At 42.4% G+C, this 17,787-nt stretch overlaps 2 protein-coding genes across 2 annotated transcripts in view; one reads left to right on the top strand and one right to left on the bottom strand.

Annotated features, from left to right (window-relative positions):
• aatka (apoptosis-associated tyrosine kinase a) overlaps positions 1-8,578 on the bottom strand; it is a 29,346-nt gene extending 20,768 nt beyond the window's left edge. The window contains exons 1-2 of the mRNA XM_070922955.1: positions 8,540-8,578; positions 7,615-7,729 (exon numbers count right to left, since the gene is read on the bottom strand). Of these exons, the coding sequence (XP_070779056.1) occupies positions 7,615-7,729; positions 8,540-8,578 (154 nt within the window). The remainder of the gene's footprint in view (positions 1-7,614; positions 7,730-8,539) is intronic.
• A 4,715-nt stretch (positions 8,579-13,293) lies between these two features.
• On the top strand, positions 13,294-17,083 carry LOC139299865 (immunoglobulin lambda-1 light chain-like). The gene is made up of 4 exons (XM_070922802.1): positions 13,294-13,333; positions 13,419-13,736; positions 15,290-15,331; positions 16,613-17,083. Exons 1-4 carry the CDS (start codon positions 13,294-13,296, stop codon positions 16,939-16,941), a joined length of 729 nt encoding a protein of 242 aa, XP_070778903.1. The 3' UTR covers positions 16,942-17,083.
• Positions 17,084-17,787: the final 704 nt, after the last annotated feature.

Below are 17,787 nucleotides of genomic sequence, written 5' to 3'. Positions count from 1 at the left end.
TTCAGTTTGGATTAATGAGGTCTGGCTTGTGCTGTCAGATGACAGCCACAGAGTTTAATACCAGGCTGAGCAGAGGGATGCACATTTCAAGTCATCAGTGGCAGAAAATGATTAGCGGTTTCCTTCCATAGTCACAGAACAAGAGCTGATAATGCACGTTTATAAACAAAGCAGTTAAATTATAGCCATAAAATGTGTCTGCTGACCACATCAGTGCAAGAATAAGGTCTACAAATAGAGGCGTAAGTGATCTTAAGTAACCAAAGTAAGCCTAACTTAGTGTCTGAGATCTCTTATCTCTCTTAAATATCAGACACACTGACAGAGTAAGTAATAAACAGAGAGAGATACAGACATGTAGAGAGACTAGGGCCGGTACATATCGTCCAGGCCTAAGAGAGACCTAGAGGAAGCAGGAAAACGAAGGAATGCTCACTTCAGCGGTGTGTGTTCATATGTTCGAGATGAGCATGTAGTTTGTTAGCCACTGAGCTCTTCATGGTAGACCATGAATAAAGCATGCACCAGGGAGGTAGGGCTTTCTGTTGCTGTGCAGCTGTAGCGGGCAGCTGAAGCACGTCAAGCATCAGGTCTACAGCTGCTGGGATATTTACTATGTGTAGCTACCTGATGTACACGACAGAGCTCATCATGTATTCAACAAATCTGTTCCAAATGGCACACGTGTCGGAGAGGGGAGAGGGGACAAACAGGACACGGACGGCTGTCGAGAGAAAATAGGCAGATTCAAGACAGAGCGAGGCATATTACAATGCCTCCCACACTCGTATCAAGGCCGAGCGTAAGAACATGCACCCACACAGAAAGCCAAGTCAAGGTGTTGCACTGGGCTGCATAGGATACCTTTGGAGTTTCCGTGGTAACTGAGAGCTGTTGTTTCAGCTCCTGATGGCAACAAAGTCCCTAAGAAGCATCTCTAACGCACGCATCTCTAACGCTTTGATACAGAAGTAAATGTCTCTCTCCCCGTGACATCCCTTTCTCTTTCTTGCCAGTATGGTTGCTATGTACGCATCAATGCACGCACGCACACACACACGCACACACACACACACACACCCACACACACACCCCGCTTCTTGTTTTTGACCAAGGGACCAAGTAATGACAGTGCTGCAGGGCGGGCACTGTGCCAAACTACACACCACTGCAATCAAATCGTCTTGAGAAAGAGTGAGGGGAGAGAGACGGAGAGAGGATAAAAAGAGAGCGTGAGATTATTCAATAGACTGGATACAAATAGGGACATACATTATGCAACTTGTGTGTTCAGTAAAAGTCTCCAGGTGATGTGTGGTCAGTGGCCACAGACTGAGCTCTGTGCTGCGTTGGCCAGCATGAGGTTGCTCCAACCTTCCCATCCATCCAACAGCACGTCATAATGTAACATTTGTCTGACATTTTGTTTAACATTAAAGAGAACATTCAGTCCATACAGGAACACACTCAAATACTGCGGGAGGTCTTAGTGTCAGCGTAAGCCATTATTTAGCCACTTAACTGCCCTTCCACCTCCCCTCAATGCCCCTAATGGGTATACACGACACACAGAAAGAGAGCAGAAAAAGCCCCAAATCTCTCTGAGCATGCACATTCAGGGCAGTGCTGCAGGGGCAAACAAGCTCCTCCATCTGCCCTGCCTGGGCTGCACCAAGTGGCTTCCAGCAATAACACATACACTCAAACACACACAAACGCAACGATGCTGCAGGAAGAACGGCGGAGAAAGGCTTAGGATACAGCAGACAGGACAGATAGAGACAGGAGAGAAGCGTGACCTTTTAGGTTTAGATTCAGTCTGGAGGCAGCAGGAGCAGAGCGGCTGGTCTGGAGCTAAGAATCTACACACAGTTTATATATGAACATGCAGTTCACTTTAAGAGATACTAGATGTTTGACTGGAAGTTGCTGGATGAGAGGTGCAGCCTACAACAGGACAACCATGAAAACAATCGGCTAACAGTAGCTAAATAAAGTCCCAGTTTCAGGTAATTGACAGAGAGCTGTCTTCCTGTATATAAGTCAAGCTAAATATTGATTCTCCACTGCTTTTGTGCTTGTGTAAATAAAATGCACAAGGATAATCGTTACAATCAATTGTTGGCTCAAGCTTAGCTCATCTTTGGTGTCAAGATGTAATTTGAGCACCTGTTTTAAAAGACTTATATACTCATATAATCACTTATATAGTGGCTAGAGTCAGTCCTCCTCTTCTTTTTTCACGGTTGACAGCTACCGGGAGAGCTAAGGGGCTGCATTGAAGGGGAAGTCAGCTGTGCTCTGACACAGCCCGGCTTCCCAAGAGAGAGGAAAAAAAATCGTCCGACAGCAACCCTCTGCTACAAGCTGCATGAAGAGGGGAGGGATGATCATGAGCTAGGACGGAGGAGGGGGGAGAACATGCTCTGGAGAAAAAAAGGAAAGCTTAAAGCAGAAGTTGTTCTGCTTTAAGATTGAAAAAAATGGGAGAGAAGAGCATCAGACTGTGATGAGGGAGGGCTGAACGTCGAGAGGTGCATGGGGAGGAAGCACTCTGCAAACACACATATGCACAGATATGTCAGTCACGGGAAGGGCTGACAGCAGAGGGAACAGCAGGACATGATTAATGGCAGGGTGCGGTATCCTTCCCCCGATTTACATCCTCTCTGCCGTTCTCTAGTCATGCTCTCTGTGAATGACTGCAGATGGCAGAGGGATGCGCTGGCCTGCAGAGAGCCATGATAACTGTCATTAACTGGGAGTGAGAGCCCAGGAGGACCACCATGGATCAGCATTACAGGCCTGTCATGTCCGTCCCCTGACAGCCCGGGCAAGGGCACGCTGCTGGAAAGAAAGGGTCTGAATATCAACTCTGTCTTTGATGAGCGGATCTTTTAAGAGAATTTCACAGATGGACTAACCAGGTCACTGCATGGAAAGGTGCTAGTTGTAGCATTTAACATCAATAATTCATCTATTTGAGACATTGTGATGAGGACACTGGCCTCTATTCCGCATTTTGCAGTGTGGGCCGTTGGGTCAGATTTTGAAGGAAATCTGCTGAGTTGGGTTATTATTATGGCTATTATCCGAGCTGCCGTTCCTTCTGCACAAATGGAACAAAAGCTGTTCACAGTTTACCACACTGGCAAACAAGACAGTTGAATGAATAAATGGAATGAAAATATTTGTATCCTCTTGGGTCAAGCAGAGGAGGAAACGTGACCGTGGACTCAGGGATCCTCTTTGCAACAGGAAGCAACAAAGTTTATGGGAAATGTAAATGATGACGAGGACCAGCACTAACAACTTCTGTGAGAAAGGTGCTACCACTAACCATTTTGTGATCTACTATTCACCACAATTAATTTAACAATGGCAGATAAATGCTACACATATCACCGTCAACATACCAGATCCACCACTTAAAAAAGACATTTAACACTGGGACAAAGAAAAATCTAATGATGGACACATATATGACAATGAAAAACTGACCAAAGTTGGCTATCAACGGCTTCAACAACTTCTGATTTAACAACTTTGTTTGAACTCTTAAAATGTTCGGTTAATGTTCTGATTTTGGCAGTTATCTAAAGTATAAAGTACTTATGTAAGTGTACTTATTTGGTGCCTGAGTGGTGATGATCTAACCATTTAGCACCGCTCTCCAGGCTGAAAAGGAGTCAGTGCCTGGTGAAAACAGTTTAATTCAGCTCCCTATTCTTTACATATGAAAGATGATACTAGCATGAGACAAATTATATTTTGTCATGTCCCGTATGCAAAAAGATAATATCCATAAAGAAGCTAACAGAATTGTCATATTACAATTTACAAAGCAACTACACTATACAAACTACATTATCCTATTATAGAAATAAAGAATACAATCTATGCAACTTTTTCTTAGATATGTTCATGAAACACACACATCCATGACTAGAGTATTTGCACATAGACGCACTCCAAGAGGTAGTGATAGGGCCTTCATGTGTTTAGGCCTCTGGCTGATAAATGCAAATTAGATGCATGTGCAAACCATATGCAGACATAGAAATGTGCACTTGAGATGACATTTCAGCCCGAGTCTCATGATGCAGACAAAGGCAGTGTGTGTGGAGATGTCTGTGTCTGTGCGTGTGTGCGAAGAAAAAACGAAATGCAAACATACCTGAGCAAAACAAGTTAGTGTGAGTTATGCTGGCTCCCATGCACTCATTATTCCTCCCATATTTTTACTGATGCTATTGTTAAGCACGTACTCCCACTCTGATACACATGCAGTGAATTCACAGTCACACTTTTCACCCCACGTCTTCTACCTGTCCAACCAATTTGAAGCAGTCCTTTTGAACACAAGAACACACTTGCTTTTCGTCCCTGTCATTTTATCACCACCATAAAACATCCCTAAAATCAGCCCACCACACCTCAACCTTTCTTCATTACCAGCAGACCTCTACTCTTCCCATCCACCACCGTGTGAGGTGCTGCTAAATGGCTCTCAGGGTGCTCTAGCGTTTAAATTCAACAGCACGAAATGATACTCAGTGACGAGTTAAATACTGCATGGGACCCCCTCTAAAAACATTAAGCGTGCAATTGTGCACACACAAGCCTTTGACAAGTGTGACACCAAGAAAACCCACTTCCCCCACATCATCACACAGAGAGCACATAGAGGAGACATAGATGGTTCCCCTTGACTGCTTAAATCCACTTCATTCTTATTCCAGTTCCCCCAGAGGCAGACTTATGTAACTAAAGTGCTTGGTGTTACACATGGAGAGATGAATAATCAAATAGTCAGCGGTGGCTGGCTTGTACTGACCGAGTCAGTGGGAGTACCTCCGAGAGCGACTCAAGACCCATTTTTAACATTTTTCCTCTCTGGAATCAGTACCACCTTGGTGACAGCCTGCAGTGGTGTGTCCATGTGTATGCGAGGGCACGTGTAAGCGTTCCTGCATGTAGAATGTGCATTATGCATTATGTTATAGTGTGTGTGAGGGACAGAAAACGTGCGTTTTGTGTCTACATTAAGATACCATCCATAACATGCACACTAGCTGCTACTGCCACCTCCAGGCATCAGAGGAGACTGCTGTGACTCCCACACTGCTGCATTGTCAGCGTGTTGGTGTATCAGCGCTGCCTTCCAGGTCAGCCTGTCTTCTGTTTGCCCTGACAGTAAAGTGATGCATATTCATTCTGTTCTTGGGATGCAGCCAGGTTTTTTCCAAATAGCTACCCTTCACACACACATCTGCTCCCTCTCCTGACGGGAGAGCTCTCCGTGGTGCTGAAGCAGTAGTGAGCCAGGTGCATGCTGCAGTTGTCACTGGTGCAGAATGCCACACATACCACTTTCCCCCTGGCCACGCACAAACCAAGCCCCGGCGTGTGCATGTGAAGGCCGATGTAGTCAGGAGATCAAAAAAAGTCTGCTACGGTGTGTCCGTCCCTGCTGACGTCTTGCCATGCAATGTGACGACTGACCTGGCCCCTTAGCTGTTTTCCTCTGTCTGGGTGTGTGTTTGCGAGTGTGTGCAGAGGTAGAGCACACTATGTTCTCACATAGCCGGGTGTAGGGAGGACGTTTGTAAATTTAAGTTTTATTAACTACTCCTTAGCCTCAAAGACAGCATATTCAGCAACTGCAGCTGACTGAATGGTGTGTGTCCCTCCCCTTTAAGGGACTCTAACACTTCTCTGTCCTTAGCACCGGCCATGAAAATGATTGGTTCCTCCTCACACACCTCCCTCCATCGCCTAGACAACATTGATTCTCAGTCCAATTACTGGGAAGGAACAGAATCGCCAGTGAGGTGCTGCTCTAATGAGAAATGTAGATCATTATGACGGGGGAGGGACGATCCAGACCCCATCCTCGAGTCTAGCTACATGCAAGCTACATGTGCATGCCCACTCATGCCCCGCCCTCCGCCTGAAACTAACCAATCCCAATGCATGTGCTGATTCCATCCTGACCTGTCACTGAGGCTCTTCATTCAGCTCCTGTCAGCCGAAGAAAGAAAATATGAATATATATTTCACAGCACATTCACACAGGGAGAAATGTTCAAACCCTGTGATCTCCTCCAGGAAGAAAATACCAAGACAATTAAATTATAAGATGCCCCAGAAGAGCCACAGTTAGCAGGCATTTTACCCATAATCCAGCTGGGAACCATTTGTCTTGCTTCAAATGAAAAGATTACACTCTGGTAGGTTTGTATCATATTTCACTGCGCAGAACCAGGGAGACCCAGCTCAGCACCCACTACACATTCCACGCCGAGAACTGCTTCCGTCATGGTTTTCCAAACATCTAAACACAAAACAAATCTCTGTCTCTCTTGGCAGAATATTTTAAAGCAGAGCAGAATATCATCTGGAACAGGTCAAGCAGTATTTATGAACAAATCCTTCAAAGCTGTGAAGGACCTAAATTTTCTCTTAAATTTTGCATCAAAAAAATGCTCTTCGTGATGGCAAAAGCATCAGTTCTAAATATGGAAATGTAGTTGTATCACTTGTCTTGCTATGGTGCTTTAAACAATAAAACTGTATGTTTGTTGACAGTCAAAACTGTCTCTTATTTCTTGCTATAATGTGGTACAATGTGGTTGCAATTGTAGGCACAGGAACTTCCCACATGCACAGGGACAGCATCCCCCCTATAAATAAGCTATTTGACTTTACATGGAGGCCCCCTTTTAGTGTCACATCCTGACGAACAACAAATGCAAAGAATGAGAAGTGGGGAGTCGCAGTGAGATAGACGAGGGTGGAATAATTGGACAAAGAAGGACCTGAGATCACTGAGAGTGTGCGGTTTGGGGATGACAGATAGAGCCTGAAACTTGAGAGCCACTGGGCTCACCGTCATTTGTATGCTCAGCACACTGCGTTCAGTGCAGGGACCCTCAGCGCTGTTTACACTTGCACGCGGTTATTTATTCTGCTCTAATTCAAGCCCTCACACAGGCTTGTAAGCACAGCCATGACTTCCTGCTCGGTGGTCCCGTAGCACTGCAGCAGCACCTGGGTTCTCCTTCGTTCGCCAAGGATCCCATCACCCCCCCCCCCCCCCCCCCCCCCCCCCACCCAGTGGGGATGATTAAACACTGCATCCAAATGGGCACAGAGAACCGCAACCTCAAGCAGCGGAGCCGTACACCTCTGTCAGCAGGTCACCTCTGTGATGTTGTCAGTTACAACACACACACACACACACACAGTACACACAGTACACACATGCACACACTCAGCTGCAGGGATGTAGGACTATGCAGACACTTTTAACCCTCTTGTCACCAAGCTATAATACACTGAATGTAAAACATACCTGAGCTAATCTCTTGAGGTTTAGGTTCAGAGTGATGATGATGATGATGATGGTGGTGGTGGTGGTGGTGTTAGGGCAATGATGCTGCTGCTGGTGACTAAGAAAATTACGTACACAACGATTACAGCGCCAAGACAGAGTGCAAGGCCATACCTTGCATCAAACACCAGATTCAGAGATCACTCAGCTTGATCATGAAGGGCCGCAGCAAATGCATAAACGCCCTCATTCAAGACATTCATCCGCGTGACCCTTACCTGTATCAAAGTGGGAGCTGAAGGCAAAACTGGGATTGAAAAACGCCGAAGACATGACAATCACATGTAGGGCAAAGACCATCCTCCTCGCTGCGTTGCAGAAGACAGCAAAAGCCTGAACACGAAAAGGTCAAGAATAAATTCCCGACTCAGGTGCGTTTAAGATTCAAGGTGGTAGAAGCAGTAATGCGCAGCATTTTATTCCATCGCGCTTCACAGAGAGACCCCCGAAAATCCTGCTCCACCTTCGGCTCGAACAGATTTGGAGACAGATGTTAACATTTTACCACATCTGTTAGTTTACTTGTTTGGCAACTAAATCTCGTCTCGCGCCTTCTTCCACTTGACTGCTATTGTGGACGGTCTGGTGTACCCACTCGGTCACCCGGTGAAACGCTTATCCCTTATTTACACCGTTTCTATACACTGTAAATACCGGACTGCTCCAAACATTTGGTAATCTCCCATTTGTGTTCCTTTCAGAATAAATCTCCGGTGGCTGCTCGTCCAGTATTGTATGTAAAATGCCGTTTTCAGGGAAGGCAGCCGGGTCGTTTTAAAAAGATGCGTCGGTCAGCGATGCGCATTTGGGTCTCAGCTTTGGCACAGAAAGACTGAGCGACATCTTGCACCAGTGTCAAGTGACATAAAGTTTAACGGCACTTCCGCTTACAGCTTTCAAAATAAAAACGTATTTACGTACCAGAAGGCTAATGTTTTTCTTTTATTTTGAAGACAGTATCGCGCAGTGCTCCGGCTGTCTCTGGCACACTTGACGCAGCCATTTCTTGAGGAATCCTGCTGGTGATCGTGCGTGCACACCTGCGTGTGTGTGCGTAGTGTGGGGTCGTTTTGAACAGGACATTTTACTGAAATACTTCCTTTTGTTTTAATTTAAATTGGGGGCACAAAGACATCACCATACCTCCCATACCATCCCACCAGGCTCCGTAGACAGAGGCATGGCTGGCTTCAGAGACTCTGGAGCACTGGGCCAGTAACAGAGTCGGCTGAGTCCATCGAGGCCAGATTGTTGTGTCACTGTTAAGTAACGCCGGCAGCAGAGTTGAAAGGTTTTAAGCGCATCATTGAGATGCAGTGGGAAGGTTACAGGAAGGGGCGCGCAGGTTGGCAGCTGTGTATGAAAGTAGCTGATGATCAGGTGACTGGCAGAGGCGGGAAAACTGAACAGGGCGACGAGTGGACAGGTGAGGAATGGCAGCAAAGACAGGCAGCAAAGGCGTCACCATGAGAAAAGGTGGGCTACTGTTGTAAACTGCATGTCATTGCTGAAAATGTGAGAAGTTGACTCCAACACTATTTGGCCAACATTGCCCAGTTTAATTTTGCATCCTTCAGACATAAATCATCTTTAAACAAAGGCCCTCATCTCTGTCCCTGTCTCTCTCCCTCCCTATATTATTTCCTCTCTCTGTCACACACACACACACACACACACACACACACACACACACACACACTGATGTTTGTTATTGGCCCTCTGCTGGTTGTCAGCAGTAAAGCAGAAGAAGTGCCACCACAATCTCTCAAGCATCAAAGTACAAATACACATTTGACAAATGCTTATTACATTATGGCATTGTGTCACTATGTATGTTTTACATTTTTGATTTATTTAGGGAATTATTTATATTTATTTAAATCATTAATTGGCAAAGCAGTTATATAAAATGACTCAAATAGTCTTTAATTTGTACTTTTCATGCATTTCTTTCAAAAGAGGAAACATTTATTTGTTTGATTTTGTGTGGTTTAATTTGCACAACTTAAATAAAAGGAAAACAGGCTGTTGTTCTGTTGAATGCACACTAGAGAGCAGCGCTGTATTGTGATTGTGAAGGCACAGAGGGCACTCTAACTGATTGAAATGGTTAAAAAGACACACGTACACACACACACACACACACACACACACACACACACACACACACACACAAAGAGAGTAGCAACCGTAGATTTCACCAGAAGTGAGGGCTCATTTGTGAACTCCTCTCTCTCATCAGCAGGATGCACCTGCAGGCCTCCTGTCTTTATTTAGCTTCATGTAAATTAAGAGGTTAAGTGTGAGCTCTCTGTAAAACTGCTCTCGACTGGAAATACACTGATGTTTTAATTGTTATCATTTTTACTTTTTACAAGTGTATTGGTGTCCAAAGCCACAGCTCGTGTAACCTTTGAAACACTTGTGAATCAGGAAAATATGATTTTCTATAAAGCAAGGAAATTCAGAGATTCAAAGATTATACAAATGTGGATGCATGACATGAATCCCAGTCATCAAACTGGACAAAGTAACAATTCTATTACAATACAACTAGAATAAATATCTAACATTTTTAGGGGGTTGGGGAAATCACCTACACTGATAAAAATCATGACAAATTTTACAGCCCATGCAAGCTCCTCCTCCTGTCCGTCATTCTCAGTTTCAGTGTTGTATTAAATTGCTCCTCCAGCACCTCCTCTCCTCATCCTCCAAACCCTCTAATCTGTCAGCAGTAAGCTCACTTTCCAAGTTACAAGGCCATTCTCAGCACACACTGACAACATGCTGGCGACCCTCTGCACTCTCATCACTGCTCTAACATGTAAGGAGGCTGACTTACTGCAGCTTTGACCTCATGTTGGATTCATCAGTCTGTGTGTTTCTCTTGACTCCATGTCGTCTTGTTGTTTCCAGGTGTGAGTGGTGTGACGGTGGTGACACAGAAGCCTCCTGTTGTGACGCTGAGGAGAGGAGAGACAGCCACCATGGACTGTAACCTGGGGACTGTTACTAAAAGTGGAGCTCGCTGGTATAAACAGACTCCTGGAGGAGTTCCTCAGTTTGTTTTATACTTTTATCACAGCAATAGTTCTCCAAGCTATGGCTCTGGTTTCTCCTCTCCAAAGTTCACATCTACTCATCAGTCACAATCAGATTATCGATTGATCATCAACAATGTGGAGGAGGGAGACTCAGCAGTCTATTACTGTCAAACATGGGACAGCTCTGTTAATGAGAACGTATCACAGTGATTTACACTGTGACAAAAACCTCCTCACTGAACACTTCTGCTTTTTGAGTGTCTGACACATCTGGACTGAATGTTGGCAAACTTCCCAACATATATATTAAAAATATATTTTCAAACATCTTTTTAACTTCTATCTTTTCATTGGATTGTAACTGATTGAATCTTTACAACTGTCTTTGGTGTATTTGTCTATTATACAAACACAATATTCTCACAAGTAAAGTAACATGATCTGTTTCACTATTGCAGAAATCATTGTTCGCAGTGAATACGAATGTCTCCTGCTACTCATCACACAAGATTCAAATTATAGAAAGTTTGCAGCAGCTTTTCGTTCGCTGATCTAAATTCCCAGAATGTAATAAATCCTTCTTGAGAGAAATCCTCTGCTGTACATGTTGTGCTGATCATTATTCTAACGTCCAACTGCATTATTTTCACTTCCTTAACAGGCACAAAGTTCACCTGCAAGACAAAAGGTGCTAAATCAAAAAGGTTTGTTAAAGTGCAGCTAAAACAAAACCTCATAAAGATGCTACATTGAGCTGCTAACATTCACAGATTAGTAATGAGTTTCCAATAAGTCAATGACAGGAGTCATTATGAGTCATGCCGGCTTGGTGAGAGGATGTTATGTTTACTGCACATCCTGCTTATTATTGAACAATGTTTACTTGATGTAAGTAAGAAAACATGAGCCTGAAAACCAGTGAAGATATATATTTTATCATGTGATTATATTGACTTTATTTCTTGCATTTCTTGCAGATTAAACAGTACAGCTCTTTAAAAAGAACATTTTTTTCCCACTTATGAGAATATTAACACTGAGGTAAAGGACAACAGGAACAACAACAAAACAAACTGGAAAAACGATTTTTTGGATATGAAGTGAAAACATAAATCCTGTCTATTATTAATGAATGACAACATGTTGAGTGTTGAAGCTCCTCCTCCTCCTCCTCCTCCTCCTCCTCCTCCTCCTCCACTTCTCCTCTCCTCAGTGTCTTTATAAGCTCCAGTCTCTCTTCTCCTCACACTCCAACCCTGCTCACCTCTCAGCTGGACAGTCAGGGACTTTTACAGCACACACTGACAACATGCTGGCGACCCTCTGCACTCTCATCACTGCTCTAACATGTAAGGAGGCTGACTTACTGCAGCTTTGACCTCATGTTGGATTCATCAGTCTGTGTGTTTCTCTTGACTCCATGTCGTCTTGTTGTTTCCAGGTGTGAGTGGTGTGACGGTGGTGACACAGAAGCCTCCTGTTGTGACGCTGAGGAGAGGAGAGACAGCCACCATGGACTGTAACCTGGGGACTGTTACTAACAGTGAAGCTCGCTGGTATAAACAGACTCCTGGAGGAGTTCCTCAGTTTGTTTTATACTTTTATCACAGCTATAGTTCTCCAACCTATGGCTCTGGTTTCTCCTCTCCAAAGTTCACATCTACTCATCAGTCACAATCAGATTATCGATTGATCATCAACAATGTGGAGGAGGGAGACTCAGCAGTCTATTACTGTCAAACATGGGACAGCTCTGTTAATGAGTTCGTATCACAGTGATTTACACTGTGACAAAAACCTCCTCACTGAACACTTCTGCTTTTTTAACCTGCTGAAGCATCTTGACTTGAAGTGAAGCCATCAGCCAATGCTTTCTGTAACTTCCCCACTTAAAAATATATTTTCCAACTTTTAAACACTTTTGTTGCATTCTCAAATAAATACTCAAATCTTTTCTCGTGGTAGTTATATACAGTATGTCATGCGTACATGTTTTAACACAAAAACAGACAATATGCTCTCTCGTAAATGTAACTCACTAAAACACAAGTTATGATCTTTGTGCAAAAGATTTTCATTTTCTGATCTAAATTCAGATAATGTGATAAATGTGTCTTGATATAAATCCTCTGGTGCACATGTATTAATGATTGTTACACAAACACTTGCGTTGAATATTAATCTAGTCGCATTTTGCCTTCTTCATGAACAGGTCCAAAGATCATCTTGCAAGCAAAAGTTACAAACTCTAAAAGTTATGTCATGTGCAGCTAAAACCAAGAAACAGACCTGACAGATCATCTAGATTCTGAGATTCATGATGTTTCCAAGAGATTCATCAGAACAAACTGGATAAACATTCAACATCCTCACTTATTGGTAGATATTTCAGAATTTACTGGACTTATTTACAACCAACTGAGTCCAATCTAACATTGAACTATAAAACCATGAAGGAGTATTTGTACTATGATCAGTCCTTTATGGAAAAATGCAACAAATCAAAGAGAAAAATAATGTGAAAACACAACTGGATTTAATTCTCAAAGGACGTCAGCAGACTTCCAAACACAACACGAAGACTTGTTTGTGAACAACAGAAGTTATGAAAAAGTCTTTTGAAAAGATCCAAATTTATAATGTGAAACTCACAAACATGATGCAGTTGATTTATAAATGAAAACAGTGTTGAAGCTCCTCCTCCTCCTCCTCCTCCTCCTCCTCCTCCTCCTCCTCCACTTCTCCTCTCCTCAGTGTCTTTATAAGCTCCAGTCTCTCTTCTCCTCACACTCCAACCCTGCTCACCTCTCAGCTGGACAGTCAGGGACGTTTACAGCACACACTGACAACATGCTGGCGACCCTCTGCACTCTCATCACTGCTCTAACATGTAAGATGTTCTTCTCGTTCCTTTTACAGTCCATATTTCCACACAGAAACCTTTCACTCATGTGTCTCTCTGTGTGTGTTGACAGATGTTGATGCAGTGAAAGTGCTGACCCAGACGCCTGCTGTCCGCACAGTTTCTACAGGACAAGAGGTTGTTCTCAACTGCAACATTGAGAGAGATGATGGAAATGATGTCAGTTGGTATAAACAGGTTCCTGGTGAAGCTCCTCAGTATGTTCTGAATTTTTACCATGAGGACATTCCGCTCGACTTTGGATCAGGATTCTCCTCAGACCGATTCGACTCTAAAGCCTCATCAAACATAGATTACCAGTTCATCATTAAGCGAGCAGAGGCAGGAGACACTGCTCAGTATTACTGTGCTACATGGGACGACTCTGCTTCTGCAGCTCTATCACAGTGATTCACACTGTGACAAAACCCTGCACACTAAACACTTCTGCTTTTTGAGACTCTGACACATCAACTAATGCTCTCTATGACGACCCCACATAAGACTTTAAAACTGACTACAAACCAGTTTACTCAATCTTTTAATGAAAGAGATTCATTCAATATATGTGGTAAATATTTGTATCGCTCCAGGAATAGTTCAGTAGGTGGACCTTGAGTTTAGAATATTCAGCACAAATATGATGAGTCCAAAAACACGTCATCTCATGATTTGATCCTTTAAAATCATCCTTGACTAAATCCACAGAATCAGAAATCACAAAGGAAATCTAAAATCATTTGGATTAAAATTCACTATGTTTTCTTCGTGAGAAGAGAATTCAGAGGGTTGTAATAACATGCAACACGAGATAAACATTTGTCTTCACACTACCAGAATCAGAATCAGGTTTATTGCCAAGTAGGTTTTCACATACAAGGAAGTCAGAGTCAGACATGAAGACTTTACGTTAATGTAACTTGTAGTGTCCACGTAGCGTCCATGGTGTGGGATGAGAGTCTGTGTCAGGGGGGTCCCAGGCCTTGTTGATGAGGCCAGCTGCAGACGGGAATAAACTGTTCTTGTGGCGTGAGGTTTTTGTCTTGAGGGACCGCAGCCTCCTCCAGCAGGGGAGTGATTCAAAGAGTTTATATCTGGGGTTTGAGGGGTCGGCCACAATCTTTCCTGTTTGCCTCAGGGTCATGGAGGCGTGCAGGTCCTGGAGGGATGTCAGATTGCAGCCAATCACCTTCTTTACAGAGCAAATGATACACTGAGGTCAGCAACGTACCAGATGGTGATGGAAGAGGTGAGGATGGACTCAATGATGACGGTGTACAAGTGCAGCATCGTTGACTGCGGCAGGTTGAAGTTCTTCAGCTGATAACATGCAACACAAGATAAACAGTGTCGAAGAGTAGAGGGGAACTGGTGCTGATGGTCAGGGAGTCTGAGACACTCTCCAGCATATTCAGTTTTAATGAGGTCAAAAGAATAGAAAAAAATACACAAAGAAAAAAAATATATTGCAGTTAATATTATTATTAATAGTTTTGGCTAATTTAAACAAAAAGCAGTGGGTCTGAGGGACTTCCAACAACAACAAAACACGGGTTTACCACTGTTACAGTGTTAAAGAGGTTTTGGCTGCAGCAAGTTACACTTAAAATTACTCTCACACCATCCCTGCAGTCAATAACACACATGCAAGTTGAGCTGCATTGTCTGAATGATGCTGTTTTGAAGGAGAACATTTCCTCATTAACATTAGACTGACTTCACTGATGATATCTGGACTTTTAACATCTCAAGCATGAAAACAACATGATGCAACAGAAGATTCAGAGTCAGTCCTCAAGTCCAGCAGTGTTTTGGAATATAAGCAGACTGATGAAGGGAATGACATGTTGACAGTGAAAGTTGGTCTCAACAGGAGGTTTCAGTTCCACTCTGCTCATCAGTGAGAGTCAGGAGGTTTTTGTACGGCCATGTGTACAAACTGAATCACTGTGGTATTCGGACAAGGCACCAAGCTGATTGTGACAAGTAAGTTCTTTTTAACTGATCATAAAACAAGATAGCTTTTCTCTTTCTGATCCATATTGACTGAAAAAAACTTCAATTCATGTGTTACTTCTTCACTGAACATGTTGAATGTTTAAAACATTATTAAATAGATGTTTTGTACATCAGCTTTGGAATGACTGGAGCAAAGTGACAACTGATGTACTGTAATTTCTAATTGTGACTGAAATTATTACATCAGAATTCAAAGACCATTTTGTAAAAGACAGAAGATCAGTTTATGAATGTTTTAATTATCGTATTTCTGAGTTTGTGATTTATAGGTTTTGTTTAAAAAAAATGATTTGGTGAGTTTGGTTTCTAGATGTTTATGCAGATTTAAAAAGAATTTTATTCATCTGTCACTGTCATGCTGATTTGTATTAATCAGCAAGGCACCAAGCTTGTTGTGGCAAGTAAGTTCTTTTTAACTGATCATAAAACAAGATAGATTTTCTCTTTCTGATCCATATTAAGAGAAAATAATCAACTTATATGTTGTTGATTGTTTAAAATATTTAACATGTTGTTCAGTGAATCATTTACATTTTATGTCTGCTTTGATTCTAGACTGTGTCTTTGAGGGAAAGATCTGCAAATGATCACAATCTTTTTAATATTTTCTACAAATACTAAAGTAATTAAACATATTTTTGGATGGTTGAGGAATTCTTAACAGTTGGACAAAATTCACAAGATTGTGTTTATTTATTTTCATAACTTATGAATAATTTTAACATTGAAAAACCCTTATACACTGTCAAGAGTATTTTACGTTGTGATATCAAAACTAAATTACAGTGCTTTAATGTTCATTTACTAATCTTCTTATGGGATCATTTAAAATGTGTTGACTGAATATCATTATTCTTTCTTTGATAGTTAGATAGACATCACAAAAGCAAAGTGAGCACCGATATACTGTAATTTTTCACAGTGACTGAAATCATTGTTTTAGAAATCAAACACCATTTTGTGAGAAACAGAAAGTGACTTCACGAATTTGTATCCAACATAAAAATGATACTGAAGTCATCAAAATATTTCTGAGATCGTGACTGTTAGATTTAGTTTTAAAGAGGAACACTGCTCATATTTTAGGTGATGATTTTTAATGTTGTCCCTGATTTAAAATGCTTCACTTCTTCAGCCTGTTTGTTATATTGTCAACAACACTAATACATGAATCTGTCACTGTCATGCTGATTTGTATTAATGACTTGATTCCTAATTATCTGATGAATGTCCGTCATGTATTTTCAGGCTCCATCCTCCCTCCTCCTGTCCTGACAGTCTTCCCTCCGTCCAGTGCTGAGCTCCAGTCCAACAAAGCCACTCTGGTCTGTCTGTCCAGTCAGTCTGGGCCTTTTGCAGATGTGAGCTGGTTGGCTGGTGGGAGTCCAGTGAGCAGTGGGATCTCTACCAGCACCGCTGTTCAGCAACCAGACCGCACTTTCCAAATCAGCAGCTATCTGGCCATCCAGACGTCAGACTGGAACATGGATAAGGTTTACACATGTAAAGTGTCGTTGGGCTCCCAGACTTCAGAGAAAAACATCAACAAGTCAGACTGTCCCCCCGAAGAACAGTAGAGCAGCAGAGTGAGCATTTCAGATCTGCTTCTTTACTGTTTGTGCTGTTTTCTCGTTACAAGGTTCACATGTTAGAAGAGATGTGTCCGCATGCTTGTAATAAATGTTGTGACAGTTAGGTGGAGGTGTTGTATCTGCTTTGCAATCGCTGCATTTTTCAAGACTCATTCAATAAAAAACTAAAAAAAACTCAGAACAAAAAAGTGTTTGTATTTATTTGTACTCATGAAAACGTCATTTAAAACGATAATGTTCTATAAAATGTGTCTAAAATGACATATTTCTGTGTAACTCTAACTTGAGTATGTATATTTAAAGTCATAAAGCTTCATTGTTATTAGGTGTTCATTTGCAACAAAAGCACAACAGAGAGATTAACATCGCTTTGCCTGGTTTTAGTTGCTTGCAGCAGTTAAATCAGATGAAATGAGCAAATGAAAGTGAGTCTTCATCCTCCGTCAGTGAAGCATCACCTCTCTACTCCTCCCTCTCTTCCTTCCCAGGATGCACCTGCAGGCCTCCTCTCCTTATTTATAGCTGCATGTAAATGAAGAGGTCAAGTGTCAGCTCTCTGCAAAACCTGAGGGAACTGTCTCTGACTGGAAACACACTGATGGTTTCATTATTAACATTTGATCAATCAGAGACAGTTTACGTTTCATTGATGTGTGCAAACTCCAAATAAATCAAGCAAATATGGCGATTCAAAAACAATATACATACTGATGAATCACAAGTGAACAAAGAAACAAAATCTATGACAATACAACTGCAGGAAGCCTTTTCAGATCATGATGTTGTAATATTTTGGGGTCAGAGACATCGACAATAGTGGAGACTGCAAAC

Source organism: Enoplosus armatus, chromosome 17 (genome assembly GCF_043641665.1).
Source record: "Enoplosus armatus isolate fEnoArm2 chromosome 17, fEnoArm2.hap1, whole genome shotgun sequence".
NCBI lineage: Eukaryota > Metazoa > Chordata > Actinopteri > Centrarchiformes > Enoplosidae > Enoplosus > Enoplosus armatus.
The sequence above is the reverse complement of the archived record's forward strand: the minus strand, read 5'-3'. Positions and strand labels throughout refer to the sequence as shown.